Source organism: Neofelis nebulosa, chromosome 16 (assembly GCF_028018385.1).
Source record: "Neofelis nebulosa isolate mNeoNeb1 chromosome 16, mNeoNeb1.pri, whole genome shotgun sequence".
In the NCBI taxonomy this organism is placed as follows: domain Eukaryota; kingdom Metazoa; phylum Chordata; class Mammalia; order Carnivora; family Felidae; genus Neofelis; species Neofelis nebulosa.
Genome location: NC_080797.1, coordinates 14,344,020 through 14,361,703, shown reverse-complemented (window position 1 = coordinate 14,361,703; position 17,684 = coordinate 14,344,020). Strand labels below are relative to the sequence as shown.

The following is a 17,684-nucleotide window of genomic DNA, read 5'->3' as shown; positions in this document are numbered from 1 at the left end:
CAGGTCAAGAGCAGGGCCAGGAGAGCAAGAGGCTGAGGCAGAGGACGGCTCTGCTTTCGTGATCTAAAGTGCGGTTCCATGCCCGGCTCTTGGAAAATGAGCTGGAAGAGGAGAGACCCAGGGCCCTCAGGGCAGGTGTTGGCTGAGCGGGGTGGAGCTACGGAGGTCTAAGCAGAAGAGCAGGTGCGGGATGTCTGGGAGCTGGCTGGAAAGGCAGCTGGAGACAGAGCCAGGTGTGCGGCTAGCCCTCCCGTCCAGGGCTCCATCCCTCGACCCTTCAGAGCTCAATCACAACCCTTGGCAACGCTGTAAGGGGAGAGCCCCCAGCTCAGCTGCCGAGGCGCTCCCGAGGCTACGGGAACCGCGCGGGCGAGAAAGGCAATCCTTCAGAAGGAGGAAACCAAGGAAAAGACTGCCCAAGGGCAGCGGGGGCTCCCCGCACTAGGTGGCTCCTGGCTGCGGGCAGCCAAGGCCCCCAGCACGGACCTGCGGAGAAAGGACACCTGGGATCCCCGTGCCCGCCCCGCGGCGGCGGAAATTCGTTGTCAGCCGCCGCGAGGCTTCCCCAGGTTCTCCCTGGCCGGGCTGCCCGGGGGCCGGGACCGCCTCCCCGAATCGGACGGAGCCTGGCTCCAAGCGTCGGCCTTTTCTGGCCTTGATTCCCCCAGCGAGTAGAGGGCCCCCAGCCGGTCACCGTCCAGCCCCAGGCCCCCGGCCGCCACCAACGACCCTCTACGCCTGCGCGGTTCGCCGCCTAGCGGGTAATCTCGGGAAGGGAGCGCGAGGTGCGGCTAGAGTGTCCTCTCCTACTCGTTTGCCCGGCGGCTTCGTCGGCTAGAGCGTCGGTCCCCAACTCTTTCGCCCGTCGGGCCCGCGCGGCTAGAGCGCCCTCGCGCAGCTCGTATGCTCGGCGGCCTCGGCGGCTAGAGCGTCCTCACGCAGCTCGTATGCTCGGCGGCCCGGGCGGCTAGAGCGTCCTCCTCCTGGGGAGCCGCGTGTGACCTTCCCGCCCGCGGACCGATGCTGCCGGCGGCCGCTCGCCCCTTTTGGGGGCCGTGTCTCAGACGTCAGGGCGCTGCGCTCCGTCTCGCCAGGTACCACGGTCCGCCGAGGGCTGGCGGGGCGGCAGGGTCGGGGCCCTGGGCCGGCAACTGAGGGTGCAGGTTGGGGGCGGTGTCCGCGTGCGGCGGGCGGGATGCCACCCCCGACTCGGTGGGGCCCGGAGGCGGTGCGGGTCGCGGGGGTCCCCGCTTGCCGGCCCCCTAACCACACGTGCTGCGCAGAGTGCTAGGGGTGGTCCCAGATGACCTTGCTCAGGTCCCTGCCACTCTGCGGGCCTCAGTTTCCCCTACAGGCCTAGTGACGTTGGAGGTCTTCCATCGATGGGCCCGGCGTTGTGCCGTCCGAGGGCCCCAGGTTCTGAAGGCCTTAGTGTAGCAAAATGCCGTCAGGTTACTGCCCTGCTCCCGTGGGTTGATAGAGAGTTTTCCGACACGGGAACTTAACGGTGTGGGTAGTCTGTCTGCAGATAATTGCGTGCATTTCTACGGCTCTTTGAAGCACTTAAGGTAGCTGGGAAATTCCCTTATTTGCCTGGACCCTGGAATCTGAGAACCCTGGGTTGGGACCTAGGAGCTAGAACTGCGCTCTTACCATCAACCTGTCTGGTCTGTGTCACTGGCCCGTGCCAGGCTGACAGCTTTGTTTGGGGGGCTAGGCAACAGGTGCCCCGTGTCTGCGCTGTGCGGCTGATGAGATGCAGCAACCCTCGAATGGGGGAGGCCCTCGCCGGCGCACCCCTGGATAACGCCCCCAAGGAGTATCCCCCCAAGATCCAGCAGCTGGTCCAGGACATCACCAGCCTCACGCTCTTGGAGATCTCAGATCTCAACGAGCTTCTGAAGGTACCACAGGCCCCGGCCTGTGTCTTGTTCCTGGTGTATTTGGGGTGTGTAGTAAATTGTCCAGAGTGTGCCCTCTGAATGTGAGGATCCTGCCAGGCTGTGTGTTTATCTTGGGTGTGATGGGCAGCTACTGAGATTGCTCTCTCCCCTCCCTGCAGAAAACCCTGAAGATCCAGGATGTTGGACTCATGCCAATGGGTGGCACAGTGCCTGGTGCTGCCCCTGCTGCAGCAACCCCAGAGGTGAGCCCAGGCCAGGGTCCTGTGCCGAAAGGCCCCCGTCTTGCCTCGTGTCACATGGCCCGACGCCCAGATTTCTCTCATTGTCCCTTGCCTTGGCCCTGCATCAGTCAGCGCGCCCTGCAGACCTGTGTGTGCTGGCTGTGGCTTCCCCTGCAGCCCTGCCAAGGGTGTGCGGGTCCCTGCCCGCGTGGAGACCATGTTTTCGCGGGGGGAATTGACAATGAGTCAAAGGAGAAGAAAATTTTTGTTGAATAGCAGGACTTGAACTTAAGTGCTATGAGAAAAAGGTAGGGAAGAAGCTGAGGGGAGAGGAGGGTTATGATGTCAAGAAAGGCCCTAAAGCCGAGGAGATGTGAAGATACAGGAGGCAAGCTGCAAGGGGACTGCACGTGGGGAGAGAGCCGTGGGGGCACGTCGGGCTGGAGCGGCGAGGTGGGGAGGCGCTGGACAGGCTGGAGTCTCTGTAAGGAAACAAGCAGACTTGAAGCCACATGTGAATTTGTTTTTTGTTTTCTAGGTTTTTTAGTTTGGTTGGGGGCTGTTGCAATTTTTACAAAAAGTTTCGAAGTTCTATCTGCAACTGCAAATAATGCCCTGTGTATCTGTCTCCAGTCTCGATAATTAGTAAGGTTTTGATACTTAATTCATTTGTCCTTTGAAGCTTAAGGCAAATTTCTTTTTTTTTTTTTTTTGCTTCTTTTTTTTTTTTTCTTAACGTTTATTTATTTTCGAGAGACAGAGACAGAGCGCGAGCAGGGGAGGGGCAGAGAGAGAGGGAGACACAGGATCCGAAGCAGGCTCCAGGCTCCGAGCGGTCAGCACAGAGCCCGACGTGGGGCTCGAACCCACACACCGTGAGATCGTGATCTGAACCGAAGTCAGACACTTAACTGACTGAGCCACCCAGGTGCCCCTCGGGGCACATTTCTGATCTGTCCTTTCTTGGCGCGCTCCAGCCCACATCTCTGAGAACGCAGGTACTGACGTAGCCAGGAGCCATTTGTACAACAAACGTAATCAGCGGTGGTTTTCTATCTCAGTCTATTTAGATTTAGCTGATGGTTCGAGACTTTCCAGCAGTTGGTTTACCCAAATCTATACGAGGTCTGTGAATTGCATTTGGTCGTTGGGTGTCTGAGGTCTGGATCACTGTCCTCGGTCTCCTTTCCCTGGCCATCCGTCCCCCACCAAGGAGACCAGGTCAGGGGTCCCGTAGGTGCCCTCCCGGCTCCACATGTGTCTGTGGCTTCCCTGGCATCACATCCACTCCCCCACCTGCCACAAAGTGGTAGCTTTACAGACTCACCATGTTCAGCCTGAACGTTTGGGACAAGGAGAGAGAGTTACTCTGAAGTCTGTCATCTAAACTGGGACACTTCGGGGGGCGAAGGAACACCGTCACTAACAGGGCAGGTGCAAAGCAGGACACCCCGGGCTGCCGGGCCACGTGCCCCCTTCTCTCCACGGTGCTGTATCTTCACATGTGGTGGGAGAGGCTCTGTCAACCCCAGTCCTCCACTGGTCACCTGGGGACGGTGCAGCTGCAAATTTGTCCATGTGATTTGGGGCTCGCCCGAGGATGGGCCGCGCACTGTTGGCGTCACCCTGACCGGCCACAAGTGACTGTTTTTAAGGGACGAGGGAACCTGAGCGGGGTCGGGGTGGGGGGAGGTGGTCTCAGAACCGCCTCCGGAGAGATGGCAAGGTTTCCAGCGACGGAGCAGGTGTCGCTGAGGAGCACGTGAGGGAGGGGCCCCGGCGCTGACGAGGCGGACCGGTTTGTCCTGAGCCCAGCTGCCCGGCGCGGCCTCCCGCTGGAATGGCGGGCCTTGCTATGCCATCTTGGCGACTTTGGGGCCACAGGACCGAATGTGCCTGCTTTACCCTATCCTTTCTCTCTCCCTCTCCCAGGAGGCAGAGGAAGACATCCCCAGACAGAAAGACCGGACGCATTTCACCGTCCGCCTGACAGAGGCAAAGCCCGTGGACAAAGTGAGGCTGATCAAAGAAATCAAGAACTACATCCAGGGCATAAACCTCGTCCAGGTGAGCTCCGCGCTGCACAGCCCTCCGGCTGTTGCCGCTAACGTGCTAACGGTACTCAGACCGGCCCCTCCTACTGCAGGGTTTTTTGGGGCAACATGGGCCCCATTTCTGACTTTGCTCTCTGGCAGGCAAAGAAGCTGGTGGAGTCCCTGCCCCAGGAGATCAAAGCCAATGTCTCCAAGGCCGAGGCGGAGAAGATCAAGGCAGCCCTGGAGGCGGTGGGCGGCACCGTGGTTCTAGAATAGGCCAGCTCTGAGGACTGGTGGACTGGGGTCCCTGGGACCTGACCTGGGGGAGGCCCCCTCCTGCTCCAGCCCTGGCATCCGGGACCCGTGGTGGGAGCGGCTTCAGGGCAGAGCTCTGGCACTGGCTCTGCCACCTCTGCTCCGGGACAGACAAGGGACCTGCTGAGACACGGGGGGCAGCTCCTGTGTGAGCACCGGGGAGATGAACTCTGGAACGTACCAGAGGCAACGCGCGCCCCCTGGTGGCCACTGAGAAAAATACATTGTTTGGGCGCCGTGTGTGCAGTGGTGTGTCTGAGTCAGCGGCCAGTGGGCAGTGCGGGCTGGCTTGGAGCTCCTGCCCGCCAGGGAGGCCGCCCCGGGGGTGGCAGGGCTCACTCCCTGCCGGGCACGTGGGGGTCGGCCAGCGTTCCTTGTGTCTTCTCTGTGCAGGGGCCTGACCTCGGAGGTCCGGCAGCAGCTCACGGAGGGGGGGACGGGGGGGGGGGGGGGTTGGGGCAGCACCCAGCTTGCCTGAGTGGTGGCAGCTGCCGCGAGGCTGATGTCAGATCGTGACCTGGGAGGTGGGCGTGGGGCACCGGTGCTGGTCTTCGGCAGGAAGCGTAGCACTGGCCTACAGACAGGCAGGAGGTGAGGCGTGTACCTGAGAACGGCCAGCCCCCGTGTCCCCTCCCTGGCCATGCTGGAAGAGTGGTCTGCAAGGACAGGGCTGCGGGCCCGGAAGGAGATGTTGCATCTGGGAGTGCCGGGCTCTGGGTACCCTGAGGACAGGTCTGGGGAGCTGGCATGTGCCCAGGTGGTCGTGCCCAGCACCCGGATGCCACCTGTGGGCCCTCCCGGAGGACCCTGCTGGACCTCCTTGTAAGAAGGCTGCTCCCTGACCCAGAGAGCTCCACCGGCCAAACCTGTGGCCCGCACAGTCCCAGGGAGTTAATGATTCACCATCAGGAGGTCTCTGGGCGTGCCTTCCCTCAGCAGAGGTGACTCCTGGGCCACCTGAGGCGGGTATGACCGGTTGGGTATCCTGCTGGCCCAACTGCCCTTCCCAGGGGAAGGGAGGATCTAAAGTCAGGGATAGCCTTCAGCCTCGGCCTTGCACTGGTGGCCCGAGTCTGTGTGTGCTCTGAGCCCCTTTGTCTTTCCAAGGGACTTGTGGGTAATGATTAGGACTCTCCTCCCCTCCCCTCTTCCTGGGATGATGACACCCTCGCTGCGTCCCGGACGTGCTGGGGCTGACTGCTCAAAAGTGCAGTTGACCGTGTGCCTCAGGCCATACTCCTTTTGCTTCCCTGATGCTGAGTGTCACCTGGTGCCCCCCACCTGACCTCACAGTCCCTCATGGTCCTGCCCCCACCCCACCCACCCCACCCCAGCTGTGGTCTCCACCTGCTGGTGCAGTTGGCCAAGTGTCTCAGACCTGGCAGTAGATGGGGTGTGCCCTGGGTCCCCGGAGGCCACTTGGCCTTGGCCCATGGGCTCGACACCAGGAGGTAGGTCTGTGCATCCTGCGTTGGCTTGATGTTACTAGCACAAAACCTTGCGAGGTCCCGTCAGATCCTGGTAGGAATCCGCGTACCGCGTCTTCGTCCGGGCTGATGAAATGGTCACAGAGGACACGGCAGGGGGAGCTCTGAAGCTGACCCCTGGCTCCTGCCCGGTCCAGGAACCCTGGTGTCCACCTGGCCCCCGCATGGTGCCATCCTAGCTCCCTAAGCGCCATGCAGGAGCGCTCAGGAACGGACGTCCTCCAGAGACGAGGCCGGCAGCCTTGTTCTCGAGACCTCACCTGACCTCTGCATCTCAGAGCCCCTTGGATTTATGCAGAAGTCTTCATGATCCATTTGAGAATTTGGCTGGGGATCTTTTTGAGTTCCCCCTGACCTACAGCTTGCAAAGTGCCACCTTTTTCCTTTTTTGGTTGCCAAATGATCCTTCATGGAAGTATTTTCCTTCGTAGTTCTTAGCTAGTGGGCCATCCCACTGCGCCACTGTCGATGTCCTCTGTGATGCCCTGAGGGTGGGAGCCATTGGTGTTGCAGCCCACAGACCGGGCCATCCCCAGGAGGTCTTTAATGGTTCCAGAGAGTTCTCTGGCTAAAGATCAGTGACGCATCTGTCAGGCAATGTTGACACTCTCATCGAAAGCGACGTTGCCGCTGTGCTTAATATTTTTCTGCTTCTTTCTGTCTCCGCGGTTCCTTGAGGGCTTTGATGAGCAGGACAGAGGTGGAAGGTACCACTTCAATCTGGGCCTGTCCCGAAAGGTCAGCTTCACTGTAACCCCCAGACCCTTCCAGTCACCGGTTGCCTTGGCGATGTCATCACCACCCTATCTTGGAGACAGGCCAGTAGGGCTGAGCTTCGGGGCCAGGGCAGATGTAGCCCCGACTCCCCCACTGGCGCGCCTCAGGTCCACGATTTTGATTTCGTCTTGCTGGGGGTGGAACTTAGGCGGAAGGGTGGAGGCGGCCGCTGTCGGAGGAACTCGGACTGAGGACTCCTGAAGACAGTAGCACCTTCGCGCCCCTGAGCAGAAAGCCAAAAGCTAGACCCCTTATTTCTTAAGAGGGCGCCCCACACTCCACGCACTTACCATTTTCCAGGATTCCTCCGCACTTCGGGGCTTCTCCAGTTCTAGGCGGGGCTTCGCAGATGGCTCGTTCTGTGTCTCATGTTCTGGGCGGCCCACCATCTGCACACAGCAAGCGCTGGCCCCTTGGCCCCTCACCCTCTGGGCTGCCCGCTCCACGCCACTGACGTGTTTGCTTAGTCAGGAGATGATAACATTGCCCTCGGGTGATCCAGGATTCCAACATCTCGATTTATCCTGAATGAGACCGGTGCAGGGGCAGGTTTTGTGCTGGCCTGGGTCTCAGAGAGGGAGTGGGCTCAAAGGTGCTCCTACTTCCCATAGGACCCTGGACAAGGAGGCCCCTCCTCTGCAGCCTACCAGTTCCATCTGGTAGCCCTGTTTTTTTGTTTTTTTTTTTTTAAACAAAGGGCCAGCTCAGCTGTGAAAGCCATCTCACTGTTTGGTGACACATTTTCACATTTCCTTACGGAGCTGTGTCTCACATCCTCTCTGGTTTCTTTTCTTTCTGTCTCTTTGATGGAATTGTTTCTCCTGATTTAATTGTCAGATTGTTTATTGCTGTTGCATAGAAATACAATTGAATTTTTGTTTAAGTAAGCTCTATGTGCAATGTGGGGCTTGAGCTCACGACCCTGAGATCGAGTCACATGCTCTTCCGCCTGAGCCAGCCAGGCGCCCCCTCTCTGGTTTCTTCTGGAGAATTGCTGCGACCCTTCCGACCCTTCCCTTCCGGCACCGGGTCCCACTGGCCTGTGTTTTCATCCAGATGCAGCTCCCGTCTCTTCTTCCCCCCCCCCCACCCCCTGCTTAAGAAAAAGCCGGATGTCTGTGTGGCCGACGCTCCCTCCACCTCCCCAGTCCACAGCATTTCTGGGCTGTTCACTTCCCCAGATGATGACCTCAGGGTCAGAAGCCTCCTAGCCTTCTGGAAGGCAGTCTCCTTAGTCTTCAGGTGGCCACTTGAAGCAAATAGGTTTGCTGGCCCATCTTACGCCTCTGACACGGGCGAGATAACTGCTGGGCGCTCAGAGGCCAGCTGGACTTGTTATTCAGGGTTCTCAGCAGGTGCGGAGAACCCCCGGGGCCATGTGGCCCCAGGGATTCCAATTTCCATCTTGCCCAGCAGGTGTGTCTTTGTCCAGCACTTGCACCTGCTGTTTGCTGGATGGTGAGATGAGAGTGGGAACGTGTGCACAGGTGTGTTTCTCATGGGGACAGGCAGCCAGCCTCCTGATTGCCACTTCCCAGGAGCCTGAACCCCCATGGCTCAGAACTTTGTCCCCATGTCCTCCTCTGGGATGGCTGCCTGGGGCTGTCTGGTCAGAGCAGACCTGAGGCTGGCCTTGGCTGGGAGCTCCGGAGAGTGGATTGTCTTCTGCCCCTAGTTTTCATGTAATTCGCAGGTTGGCTCCAAGAAGGTTTTGTGCCACCTCTTTTGGGCGCACGTGTCCCAGAGCTGACCCCAGGGCCTGTGTGGCTGCCTTGGGACACAGGGTGCAAGGTCAGGGCCTCGGCTGGGGCGGGGTGTTTGCAGGAGGCCGGGCTCCGGGAGTGGCGGGGACTGGCCGAGCGCCGAGGCCACTCCTCAGCCGTGACCTTCGGAGACCTGCCCTAGGCGTGGGGGTGGCCCTGGGGAAGCTGGAGCAGGGCGGGGGAAGGACGCCCGGTTCTCGGGGAGAGTGGAGCAGCCCACTCAGCAAGCTCCCGGGGGTCCGCGCGGCCGCGCCCGTTCCCCTTCCCTCTCCCGCCGCCTGCTGCACACGGGGAGGCGGCTCGGTGGAGCCCTTTCCGCTGGCCAGCCCGAGCGCGGCCGCTTTAAGGCGCGGGGCCCGCCCCCCGGCTCGAGGCGGGGTCGCGGTGGCCCCGCCCCCAGGAGTGGTCCCGCCCCCAGGGCCGCGCGGGCGCATTGGCTGCGCGGCGCGCGGGTGGCGAACGGTGCTTTGAACTCGGAGCGGACGGCTACGCGGGCCGGGGTCCGGGACTGGGGTCGGGGTCCGATCGGGGCCTGGGCCTGAGCCGGGGTCTGGGCGGCGCGAACCGGGGCCGGCAGCCGGCGCTCCTGGGCGTCCGCGGCGCGAGCCATGGCGGCCGAGGCGCGCGTGTCGCGCTGGTACTTCGGGGGGCTGGCCTCGTGCGGGGCCGCCTGCTGCACGCACCCGCTGGACCTGCTCAAGGTGAGGTTGGCGCGGGCCGGGCGGGGGCGGGCGACGAGCGCTACGGGCCGGGGCGGTGGGGGTGGGGGTGGGGCGAGGGGGCCCGCCCAAGCTCTGGGCGCCGACCAGCCTGGCGCTGCACTGCCCGGGAGGGCCTCGGACTTGGGTCGGCCTTGGCGCCGGGCCTGAGGGGCATCGGTTCACCGCCCCCGCCGGGAGACCCTGCCCACTCCCGGATGGAGGCGCCCCGTTGAGGTAGCTCACGGGCCGCGGTTCCCCCATACTACCTGTGTGACCTTGGGCTAGTCACTTGGCCTCTCTGAGCCAGTTTCCACCCCTCACTTTTGAGCACAGTTCTGCCTGGTTGCAAGTTGAGGGGGTGGTTCTGTGAGGCGCACAGAAGTTGGCGTCTAGAGACGAGCCAGGGCTCCAGCACGCCCAGGGCCCAGGTGGCCTCCCTGCCTGGGTGGGGACCCAGCACACAGCGAGGGAGTGCGGACTGCAGGTGGCTGCTTCCTCCTGGACCGGGTGGGCACCTGGAAGCCAGGGACCCTGCGCCCACGCAGGTCCTGGCCGGGGAGGGTGAGCAAGAGGCATTCATGCCCACTTCACTTCTTGTAGAAAACACGCTTATGAGGCAGTACGAGACAGAAGTTCTGTTGTCTCCCAGAGCCGGCGGGGGGTGTTTTCTGCCCCTTTCTCCCTGCAAAGAACAAAGAAGAGAGGGCCAATGATGCAAAGCATAGCCTGCCCAGGAGGCCCTGCCCCGGGGAACCTGGCCTGGGGTCACGTGGACCCGTGGGCAAGGGACAGCAGCCCAGCCACCTCCTTCCCTGCCCCCACCCAGAGCAGCCTGATCCCCACACTGACCCTCTGGGAGCAACTGGCACGGGGGGCCCTGTTGACCCAAACCTCAGCCTCACTTGCAGCCCGGCCAGGCCCCCACGCTGCGTTCCACCTAAGGTGTTTTCCTTCCAGTGACTTTTTTGCTGAATGAAGGAAATTGACTTCTCTAGTAAAAATGCACCCCCTCCCCAGTCAAGGCAGCGTTAGCAGATGGGGAGGGGGGCTGAGAAGCTGGTGGCCGCTGGGCTTCTCCTGGGAGAGACCTGCATGGCTCCTAGTAGTCCCCAGGGCCTGAGCGCTGCCAGAAGGAGCAGGGCCAAGTCAAGGCTGCTCTGACCACCAGAGAGAGGGGAGGCAAGATCCCCTCCTTGTGTTTAATTTTGCTTTCCCCATGTCCCCTCCCCCGTCCCCACCGTGGGGCCCTGGAGGGTTAGCCTCTCATCCGATTGTGAGTGGACACAGCTCCCAGGGGCCCTTGGAGCCCTCACAGGCAGCCTACAGTCATTTGTACCTGTCCACAGGCCCCGTGCCTGCCCCCCAGGTGCTGTTTTGCCACAGAATCCTGCAGGGGGAGGAGGTCGAGAGAGGCAGGCAGCCACAGGACCGGGGCCACTGTTTGGCCCCTGCTGGGGAGCAGCAGGCAGTGTGGACAGCCACGGAGGCCAGCCTCAAGGGGAGGCCCTGGCTGAGGCTGTTGCCTCTTGGCCCTGTGGTCACTGGAGAAATTATTTTGTAGCTCGCTGATCTCTCCCTTTGCCCCTGTGCCCTGGCTCAGTCCTCAAGGCTGCTTCTCGCCTGGACGAGGGCTGCTTCCTGCATGGCCGCCTTGCCCCCAGGCCCAGTGCCCTCTGTCCTGTCCAGCTCGGCTGATGTGGCTGTGCTGAGCACGAAGCCCTCTCCACCCCAACCCACCTTTGCCCCACCACCAGAGCCCCTGGGCAGCGACAGAGTGGGAAGGGAAGGGTCCATCCACTGAGCTACTTGGTGCTCACAGCACACCGAGGAAACTGAAGCAGGAGGGTCGGTAACCTGCCCAGCAGGCCCAGCCAGAACATCACTGAGGCTGGACAGACTCCGGGGTGGCCGTGCTCTGGCCCTCCCAGAAGTGTCTTTCCCCTTCTCCCCCGCTGAACTCCCACCACCTCTTCCCAGCCCACCGGGACTGTCTCTGAGTCTCCATGACTCTTGGTCCCTCTTGAGAAGTGGCATAGCTAAGAAACGGGGCCCTGCAGTCAGCTGGTGGGTGTCTGCATGGTGCCTCGGTGTCCTCATCCGTAAAATGGGACTGCCGACCGCCATCCCAGCGGCAGGTGCCATGAGGACTCAGACACATATGTGGAGTATTTCTCACGGGCCTGGCGGGCTCACGTGTCCTCTGGTATTGTCACTTGTCGATGGAGAGTGTGGGATCGAGGCTGGGGCCAGGTGTGGGCGTGGCGTCCCATCTCTACACCCCAGCTGGATGCCCTTCGGACAGCTCTCTGCCTCCTCGCGCCTCAGTTTCCCGTCTCTAAACTGGGGCGCTGGTAATAGTCGGCCCGTGGGGTCTTCATGAGGACGTAAAGCGCTAGATGGTGGGAAAGGGCTCAGAGCAGAGCCGGCCTGGGTGGGCCCTGGGGCAGGGGCCCTGTTCTGAGCAGCCGTGCCCCCGACAGGTACATCTACAGACGCAGCAGGAGGTGAAGCTGCGCATGACCGGCATGGCGCTGCAGGTGGTGCGCTCCGACGGCGTCCTGGCGCTCTACAACGGCCTCAGCGCCTCCCTGTGCAGACAGGTGCCCCTGGGGGCCCCCCTCCCAGGACGCCGGGTGGGCAGGACGCATGGCCGGGGCACTTCCGCCTCCCAGCCAGGGGCTTCCTTAGGTCCTGGCCCCAGAGCCCAGGCAGGTTGAAGGGAAGGCTGGCGCCACCCCCCCCACCCCCCACCCCCCCCCGGGCCTGGACTCGGACACAGCCACGCCTCCTCGCCAGGGGTGCCCTGTGGGCCCAGAAGTGACTTCTCCTCCTCTTCACGGTGGTTGGGAGAAAGGAACCACGGGGCCCGGGGGCGGCAACCCCCAGATGGCACAGGGTGCCGTGGGATCGGGTGTGCTCTGCCTCCTACGGGGCTCAAGACCCTCCTTTACAGGTGGGGAAGCTGAGCCCAGGGAGGGAAAGACAGAGGAAAGGGCAGGACTCTGGACTCCGCCAGCCCCAGATTTGCACATTGTCTCGGCCACTTGCTGCCCGTGTGGCTTCGAGAGAGTCCCTATATCCCCATGGCCCATTTGGTGATGACTGTGCACCTGGGGGGGGGGGGGGGGGGAGGCCCAACAGGTGTCACATGCCCAGCAGGGTCCCTCCACCTGCACCCTCTGAGCTGGGCCCCTTTTCCCCAGATGACTTACTCCCTGACTCGGTTTGCCATCTATGAGTCCGTGCGGGACCATGTGACCACGGGCAGCCAGGGACCCCTGCCTTTCTACAAGAAGGTGTTGCTGGGTTCCATCAGCGGTGAGCTGCCAGCTGGGCTGGGCGGGGGGGGGGGGAGGGGGGCGGGCATGCGGGCATCGCCAGTCGCCGCATGCTGGCTCTGGGGTCTGTCGCCCCAGGTTGCATCGGAGGCTTCGTGGGGACCCCTGCAGATATGGTCAACGTCAGGTCAGTGTGCCCACCCACCCCACCCAGGTCAGGGTCTTCCCTGTCCCCTGACGGGACCGCGGTGTGTTCTGCTCGGAAAGAGCTGCTCACGCCTTGGGGTCCTGGGCGCTGGGGGGCAGGCCGGGGCGGGCCCAGCTGCTCACTGCCAGGGTGAGCCCTGGAGCCCGCTGACCTCCGTGCGGGGCGTGTGAGGCGCCCCCTGAGCCGGCGCCCCCCGTTCCAGGATGCAGAACGACGTGAAGCTGGAGCCCAGTCAGCGCCGAAAGTGAGTAGCAGGGCCGAGGTCAGCTCCTGGGGCTTCCTGGCGGGTGTGGGGGGCCATGCAGGTGCCAGCGTGGGCCCCAATGGGCCGTGCTGCCTGTGGCGTCAGCTGGAGTGAGCAGAGGCGGCTGACAGCTTTGGGAAACCCGCACCGGGCACGGCCGTCCTGGGTCAGAAGGCCTCTGGCTGCTTTCTTCGGCGGGGAGTCTGGGATGGTGGCTGGGCTCCCAGGGCCCCCGAGGCCTGGGCCTTGTGCTTGTTCACAGGGAGGATGGTTTAGAAGTTTGAGTCTGGGCCTTCAAACAGGTTTGGAAGCTCGGATTTTTTTTTTTTAACGGTAAAAATCTTATTTTCCATGAAGTTCCTGTTAACTCCAAGGCTGCCTATGGTTTGCTGTCCTAGCTAAGGTGCAGACACGAGCTACACTCAGCTGAGCCGTGAAATGGGGCTCCAGGCAAGCCCGTTGTCCTCTCTGTGGCCAGACTGTGAGCCAAGGGAACGGGGTGGAAGGAGGTCGGGCAGGCCCCCTCCTCACCCTCAGCAACAGCAGGCAGACAAAACCAGCCCCAGAGCAAGGGTTTTCTGGTGATAGTTGGGAGATCTTCAGGCTCCTTTGTCCCCTGACTCCTGTGAGAGCTGCGTGGCTCTCCCCAGGGAGGACCCTCCCTCGGGGGCTGGCGGTCAGGGAGAGCCTCACGGCGTCCATTCTGTATCCCTGGCAGCTACGCCCATGCCTTGGATGGCTTGTACCGCGTGGCCCGAGAAGGTAAGAGGAGGGGGTCCAAGGAGGCCGAGGGTGTGGGGAGCGTCGTGCAGGACCTGGGGGGGCCTCACCTCCTTCCTCCGGCATGGAGGGGCGTGTGCGGGACCTGGGCGGACCTGAGGGATCGGGCTGGGCTGGGCGCCTCACCTCCTTTCTCCGGCAGAGGGTCTGAAGAAGCTGTTCTCTGGCGCGAGCATGGCGGCCAGTCGCGGGATGTTCGTCACCGTGGGCCAGGTGGGGCTTCTGCTGGCCCTGGGGTTCGGTCAGCCCAGGTGGTGTCACTGTGGGCCCCCATCCGCTTTCCCCAGAGCTGGGGGCCCTCCTCCAGGCCCTGATCGCCCCTGCACGCCCACAGCTGTCCTGCTACGATCAGGCCAAGCAGCTGGTCCTCAGCACCGGGTACCTGGCCGACAACATCTTCACTCACTTTGTCGCCAGCTTCATCGCGGTGAGTGCTGGGTTCGCGGAGGTGGTGGGGGTCCCTCACCAGCCTTGGGAGCTGAGGGTACCCAGGATGAGGCCCGAGCCCAGAAAGCAGGAGGCTTGGGGCGAGTCTGGGGGTGTCCCTCCGGGTTGTGTAAGTGGGCACCGAGGCCCTGGGGAGGGAGGAGCTCACGGATCCCCTGCTGCCGAAGCCAGGACAGTCCCTGGTTGGTTCCTGGTGTCCCTCGGGATGCATCCGGGGATCCGGGCCGGGGGCTGTGAGGGGAGAGGGAGGGTGCTTGTGCACTCTGCCTGGCAGGCCCGTTGGTGATAAGCGCCCCCACCTCACCCCACCCCACCCAGGGTGGATGTGCCACGGTCCTGTGTCAGCCCCTCGATGTCCTGAAGACCCGTCTGATGAACTCCAAGGGCGAGTACAAGGTGAATGGGGGCTGCAGGCACCACCCCCTCCCGAGTACAGACCCGGGGGCCCAGGGGTGGCGGGGAGGGAGGGAGTCCCCATGCTGCCACTTGACGCTCTGTGGCTGGATGAGGCCCTTCCCCCCGTGACTGTGTCCTCTCAGTTGTCCTCCCCGGCTGGCCCCGGGGCAGCGGTCGGCACTGTGTGTGTTTTTAAAGATTTTATTTTATTTTTTTTTTTTTGAGTAGGTTCCATGCCCTACATGGGGGTTGATCTCACGACCCTGAGATCAGGAGTCGCAGGCTCTACCCATGGAGCCCGCCAGGCACCCCCCTGTATGTGTTTTTAAATCCGATTCCTTGATGCGTTCACAGAGGCAGCCGGTTCACTGTAGTCCGTGAACTTTCGGGAAGTGCCCGGGGCAGACCCACAGCGCACGCCGCGGCTCCCCAGTCATTACGGTGCCCTGCTTCGTGCCTGTCCTGCCGCGTGAACAGTCCCCCACGTGCTGTGGGGGCCCGGCGGGTCGCCTGCCCTGGCTCTGGTTTTGCTGTGTCAGCAGACGGGGTAGCCGTTCACCAACCCCCCCCCCCCCCCCAACCCCCGCCCCCCGCACTCGCCTCCAGCTGTCGTTACCTTTGACCGGCCCTGCTCTCTGCACAGGGCCGCTGGCTGGTGCTGAGGGTGGGAGGGGGGTTGATTTGTGCCTTTCAAGCCAAAAGCAGCCTTTCTTTCATTGCTTTGCTTTGTTCTGTGTTTTCTGCAGGGTGTCTTTCACTGCGCTGTAGAGACAGCAAAGCTCGGGCCGCTGGCCTTTTACAAGGTTGGGCAGGGCTGAGGCGGCAGGGCTGGGGCAGGGCTGGGGTGGCAGGGCTGGGGGTCCCTCTGGGGTCTTCTGACTCCCTGCTTCCCCTTTCCCCGCCCAGGGCCTCGTGCCTGCAGGCATCCGCCTCATGCCGCACACCGTGCTCACGTTTGTCTTCCTGGAACAGCTTCGCAAACACTTTGGCCTCAAAGTGCTTTCCTGACGGGGCCAAGGAGTGGGCTGAGCCAGGGCCAGCCCCCAGCGCCAGGCTCTTCCAGGGTCTGGGAGGGCGGTGGGCGAGCGCTGCCCTGAGCCCAGCATCTGCCCCGGCGCGCCCCGGCCTCCCTGGCCCCAGACCCCACCCTGTCCTTTCCCAGCAGGCTCATTCCAGTGACCTTCGCCCCCTCCATCTCCTACCTCCCCGCCCCAGCCTGTCCCCTGCACACTGCTGACTCACTCAGAAGGGAGGTATCCAGGCCCCGGGTCCGGTTTTCTCTCCTCCCTGGGTAGCTGGTTAACACTGGAGGCGGGAAAGCTGGGCTGGGGCTTCTAGGGTCTGGGGTCCCCTGCCCCTTCTCCTTTGGCCCCTGAGGTTTCTTCATTTCATCGAGCAGCCGCCTGGGGCCCTCGACACCATCTTCCAGCAGCTTCCATGGAGGACCTGGGGGGCAGAGTAGTGGGGCGCAGACCCCCTGCAGTGCTTTACCAAATTGTGTGTGTGCACATGCACTTTTATCCGTGGAGAGGGACCACCGCTTTTCCGAAGTTCTCGAAGGCAGCCACGCTCTGGTAGCTCCAGGCCAGTGGGCAGATAGCACCGTGCAGAAACCACGTGCCCAGGAGGGAGGTGACTACATGGCCCGCGGGCGCCAGGTCCAGCCAGCCCCCGGTTGCTTTCACAAGTGGTTTCGCCAGAACCTCAGAGCCAGGAGGTCCTGCTGCCTTCAGGGAGCGTGCGGTGTCGTGCACGGGGTCCGCGCCTCCCCCTGCTCCCTGCACAGCCCCCTCTGCGCAGTGTCCCTCAGGGGCCCTCTGTGTGTGGACGGCAGCTGTCCGCGAGGCCCCCCCGCAGCCGAGACCCAGATGTCAGCACCTGGGTTCTGTCCAAGCAGCCTGTCCTCCCGCAAGTGGGCCGGGGCCACGTCCATCTGCCTCCCCAGGACCCCCGGGTACTGCACCCCCACCACAGCAAGGGGTGTTCCGCAGGGACACTAATAAAGGACCGTGAAGTGCTCTGAGTCTGGCCTCCAGGGCAACAGACCCACTCTGCACCCTCCAAGGAGGGGTCTCCAGTGTCTGGGGCGGTGGGGGAGGCGGGGGCAAGGCTGAGGGCCCAGGGTGGGAAAGAAGTCCCAGGATACATTGGGGCAGCCTGCGGGCAAAGGAATTGGGGGACACTGACTGGGCTGACAGCAGCCCAAAACCAGGGAAGGAGAGGGAAAGGGTGTGCAAGTTGGAGGTCTGGTCAGCGTTGAGTTTCCAGATCCAAGTTACCATGGACCCCCAGGGTTTCCCCTTTTCAGCAGGCACCTGAGCGCCATGGTTTGAGAGTCCCCTGTTGGGCCGGCCGGCTGCCCTGGGAGCCCCCCCCCCCCCCCAGCCCCTTTGGCTGTGGGAGGAGCCCCTGGAGTCGGAGTCCTGGGCTCTTGGGCACTGCCCGGTTGTCTGGCAGGCCCAGAAAGGGGCTGGGGAGACCCTGGCTCTCGAAGACTGCAGACCTTCGGGCAGACGGGCTGGGGCAGGAGCTGGTGCGAGTACCACCTGAGGCCTTGAAGTGTTCCAGGACCTGTGGGCGCCGCCCCAGGGGCCACCTGCTCACCAGAGACTGACAGGTGGTCTGCTGGCAGCTCGTCCAGACATAAGGACCTCCGACACCGTCCTGGAGCATTTCGAGTGTATAAAAAAATCAGTGGTGAGGGTCGCCCAGCTCTGCAAATGTACTAAAACCTGCTATATCTTGATAAGCTGTTCCTGCAAAAACAAGCCTGTCCACCCCAGCTACAGGGTAAGCACCCCCTGGGCTGTCCGTGACCTTCACGACCCACAGCCCCGTCCCCACCCACTGCGTTATTTGGAAGCAAGTCCCAGACTCTGAATCATCTGCAGACAGACACTTTGCACCTGTACCTGTACGTTAGTCTTTCAAAGAATGTGATCGCTGCAGTGGTAATCCACCCAAGATAGAAACTCACGGTCAGTCTTCACTACCCTCAGGTTTCCCGGCTGCCCTGTGCTGGCTGCGTGCAGAGCGAGGTCCCCTCCCTGCCCTTTCTCTGCAGCTCGTCCTGCGGGCTCTTTCCTAAATCCGGCAAGCGATCTGGATCCAGGCCCACTCCTGGGCG

The 17,684-nt window shown here is 62.6% G+C and overlaps 2 protein-coding genes across 3 annotated transcripts; both read left to right on the top strand.

Moving 5' to 3' along the window:
- Nucleotides 1–937: 937 nt before the first annotated feature.
- On the top strand, nucleotides 938–4,716 carry MRPL12 (mitochondrial ribosomal protein L12). The gene is made up of 5 exons (XM_058704959.1): nucleotides 938–1,094; nucleotides 1,718–1,904; nucleotides 2,063–2,146; nucleotides 4,058–4,192; nucleotides 4,321–4,716. Exons 1-5 carry the CDS (start codon nucleotides 1,021–1,023, stop codon nucleotides 4,435–4,437), a joined length of 597 nt encoding a protein of 198 aa, XP_058560942.1. The 5' UTR covers nucleotides 938–1,020; the 3' UTR covers nucleotides 4,438–4,716.
- A 3,941-nt stretch (nucleotides 4,717–8,657) lies between these two features.
- Nucleotides 8,658–16,580, top strand: SLC25A10 (solute carrier family 25 member 10). Of its 2 annotated transcripts, none has more exons than XM_058704957.1 (11): nucleotides 8,658–9,204; nucleotides 11,685–11,804; nucleotides 12,408–12,522; nucleotides 12,621–12,669; nucleotides 12,893–12,934; nucleotides 13,653–13,696; nucleotides 13,857–13,927; nucleotides 14,049–14,141; nucleotides 14,480–14,557; nucleotides 15,304–15,360; nucleotides 15,464–16,580. In XM_058704957.1, the coding sequence occupies exons 1-11, from the start codon at nucleotides 9,112–9,114 to the stop codon at nucleotides 15,563–15,565; spliced, it is 864 nt and encodes a 287-aa protein (XP_058560940.1). In that variant the 5' UTR covers nucleotides 8,658–9,111; the 3' UTR covers nucleotides 15,566–16,580. The 2 variants fall into 2 exon arrangements, with proteins under 2 accessions (XP_058560940.1, XP_058560941.1); XM_058704958.1 differs by lacking the exon at nucleotides 8,658–9,204 and adding an exon at nucleotides 9,280–9,765.
- Nucleotides 16,581–17,684: the final 1,104 nt, after the last annotated feature.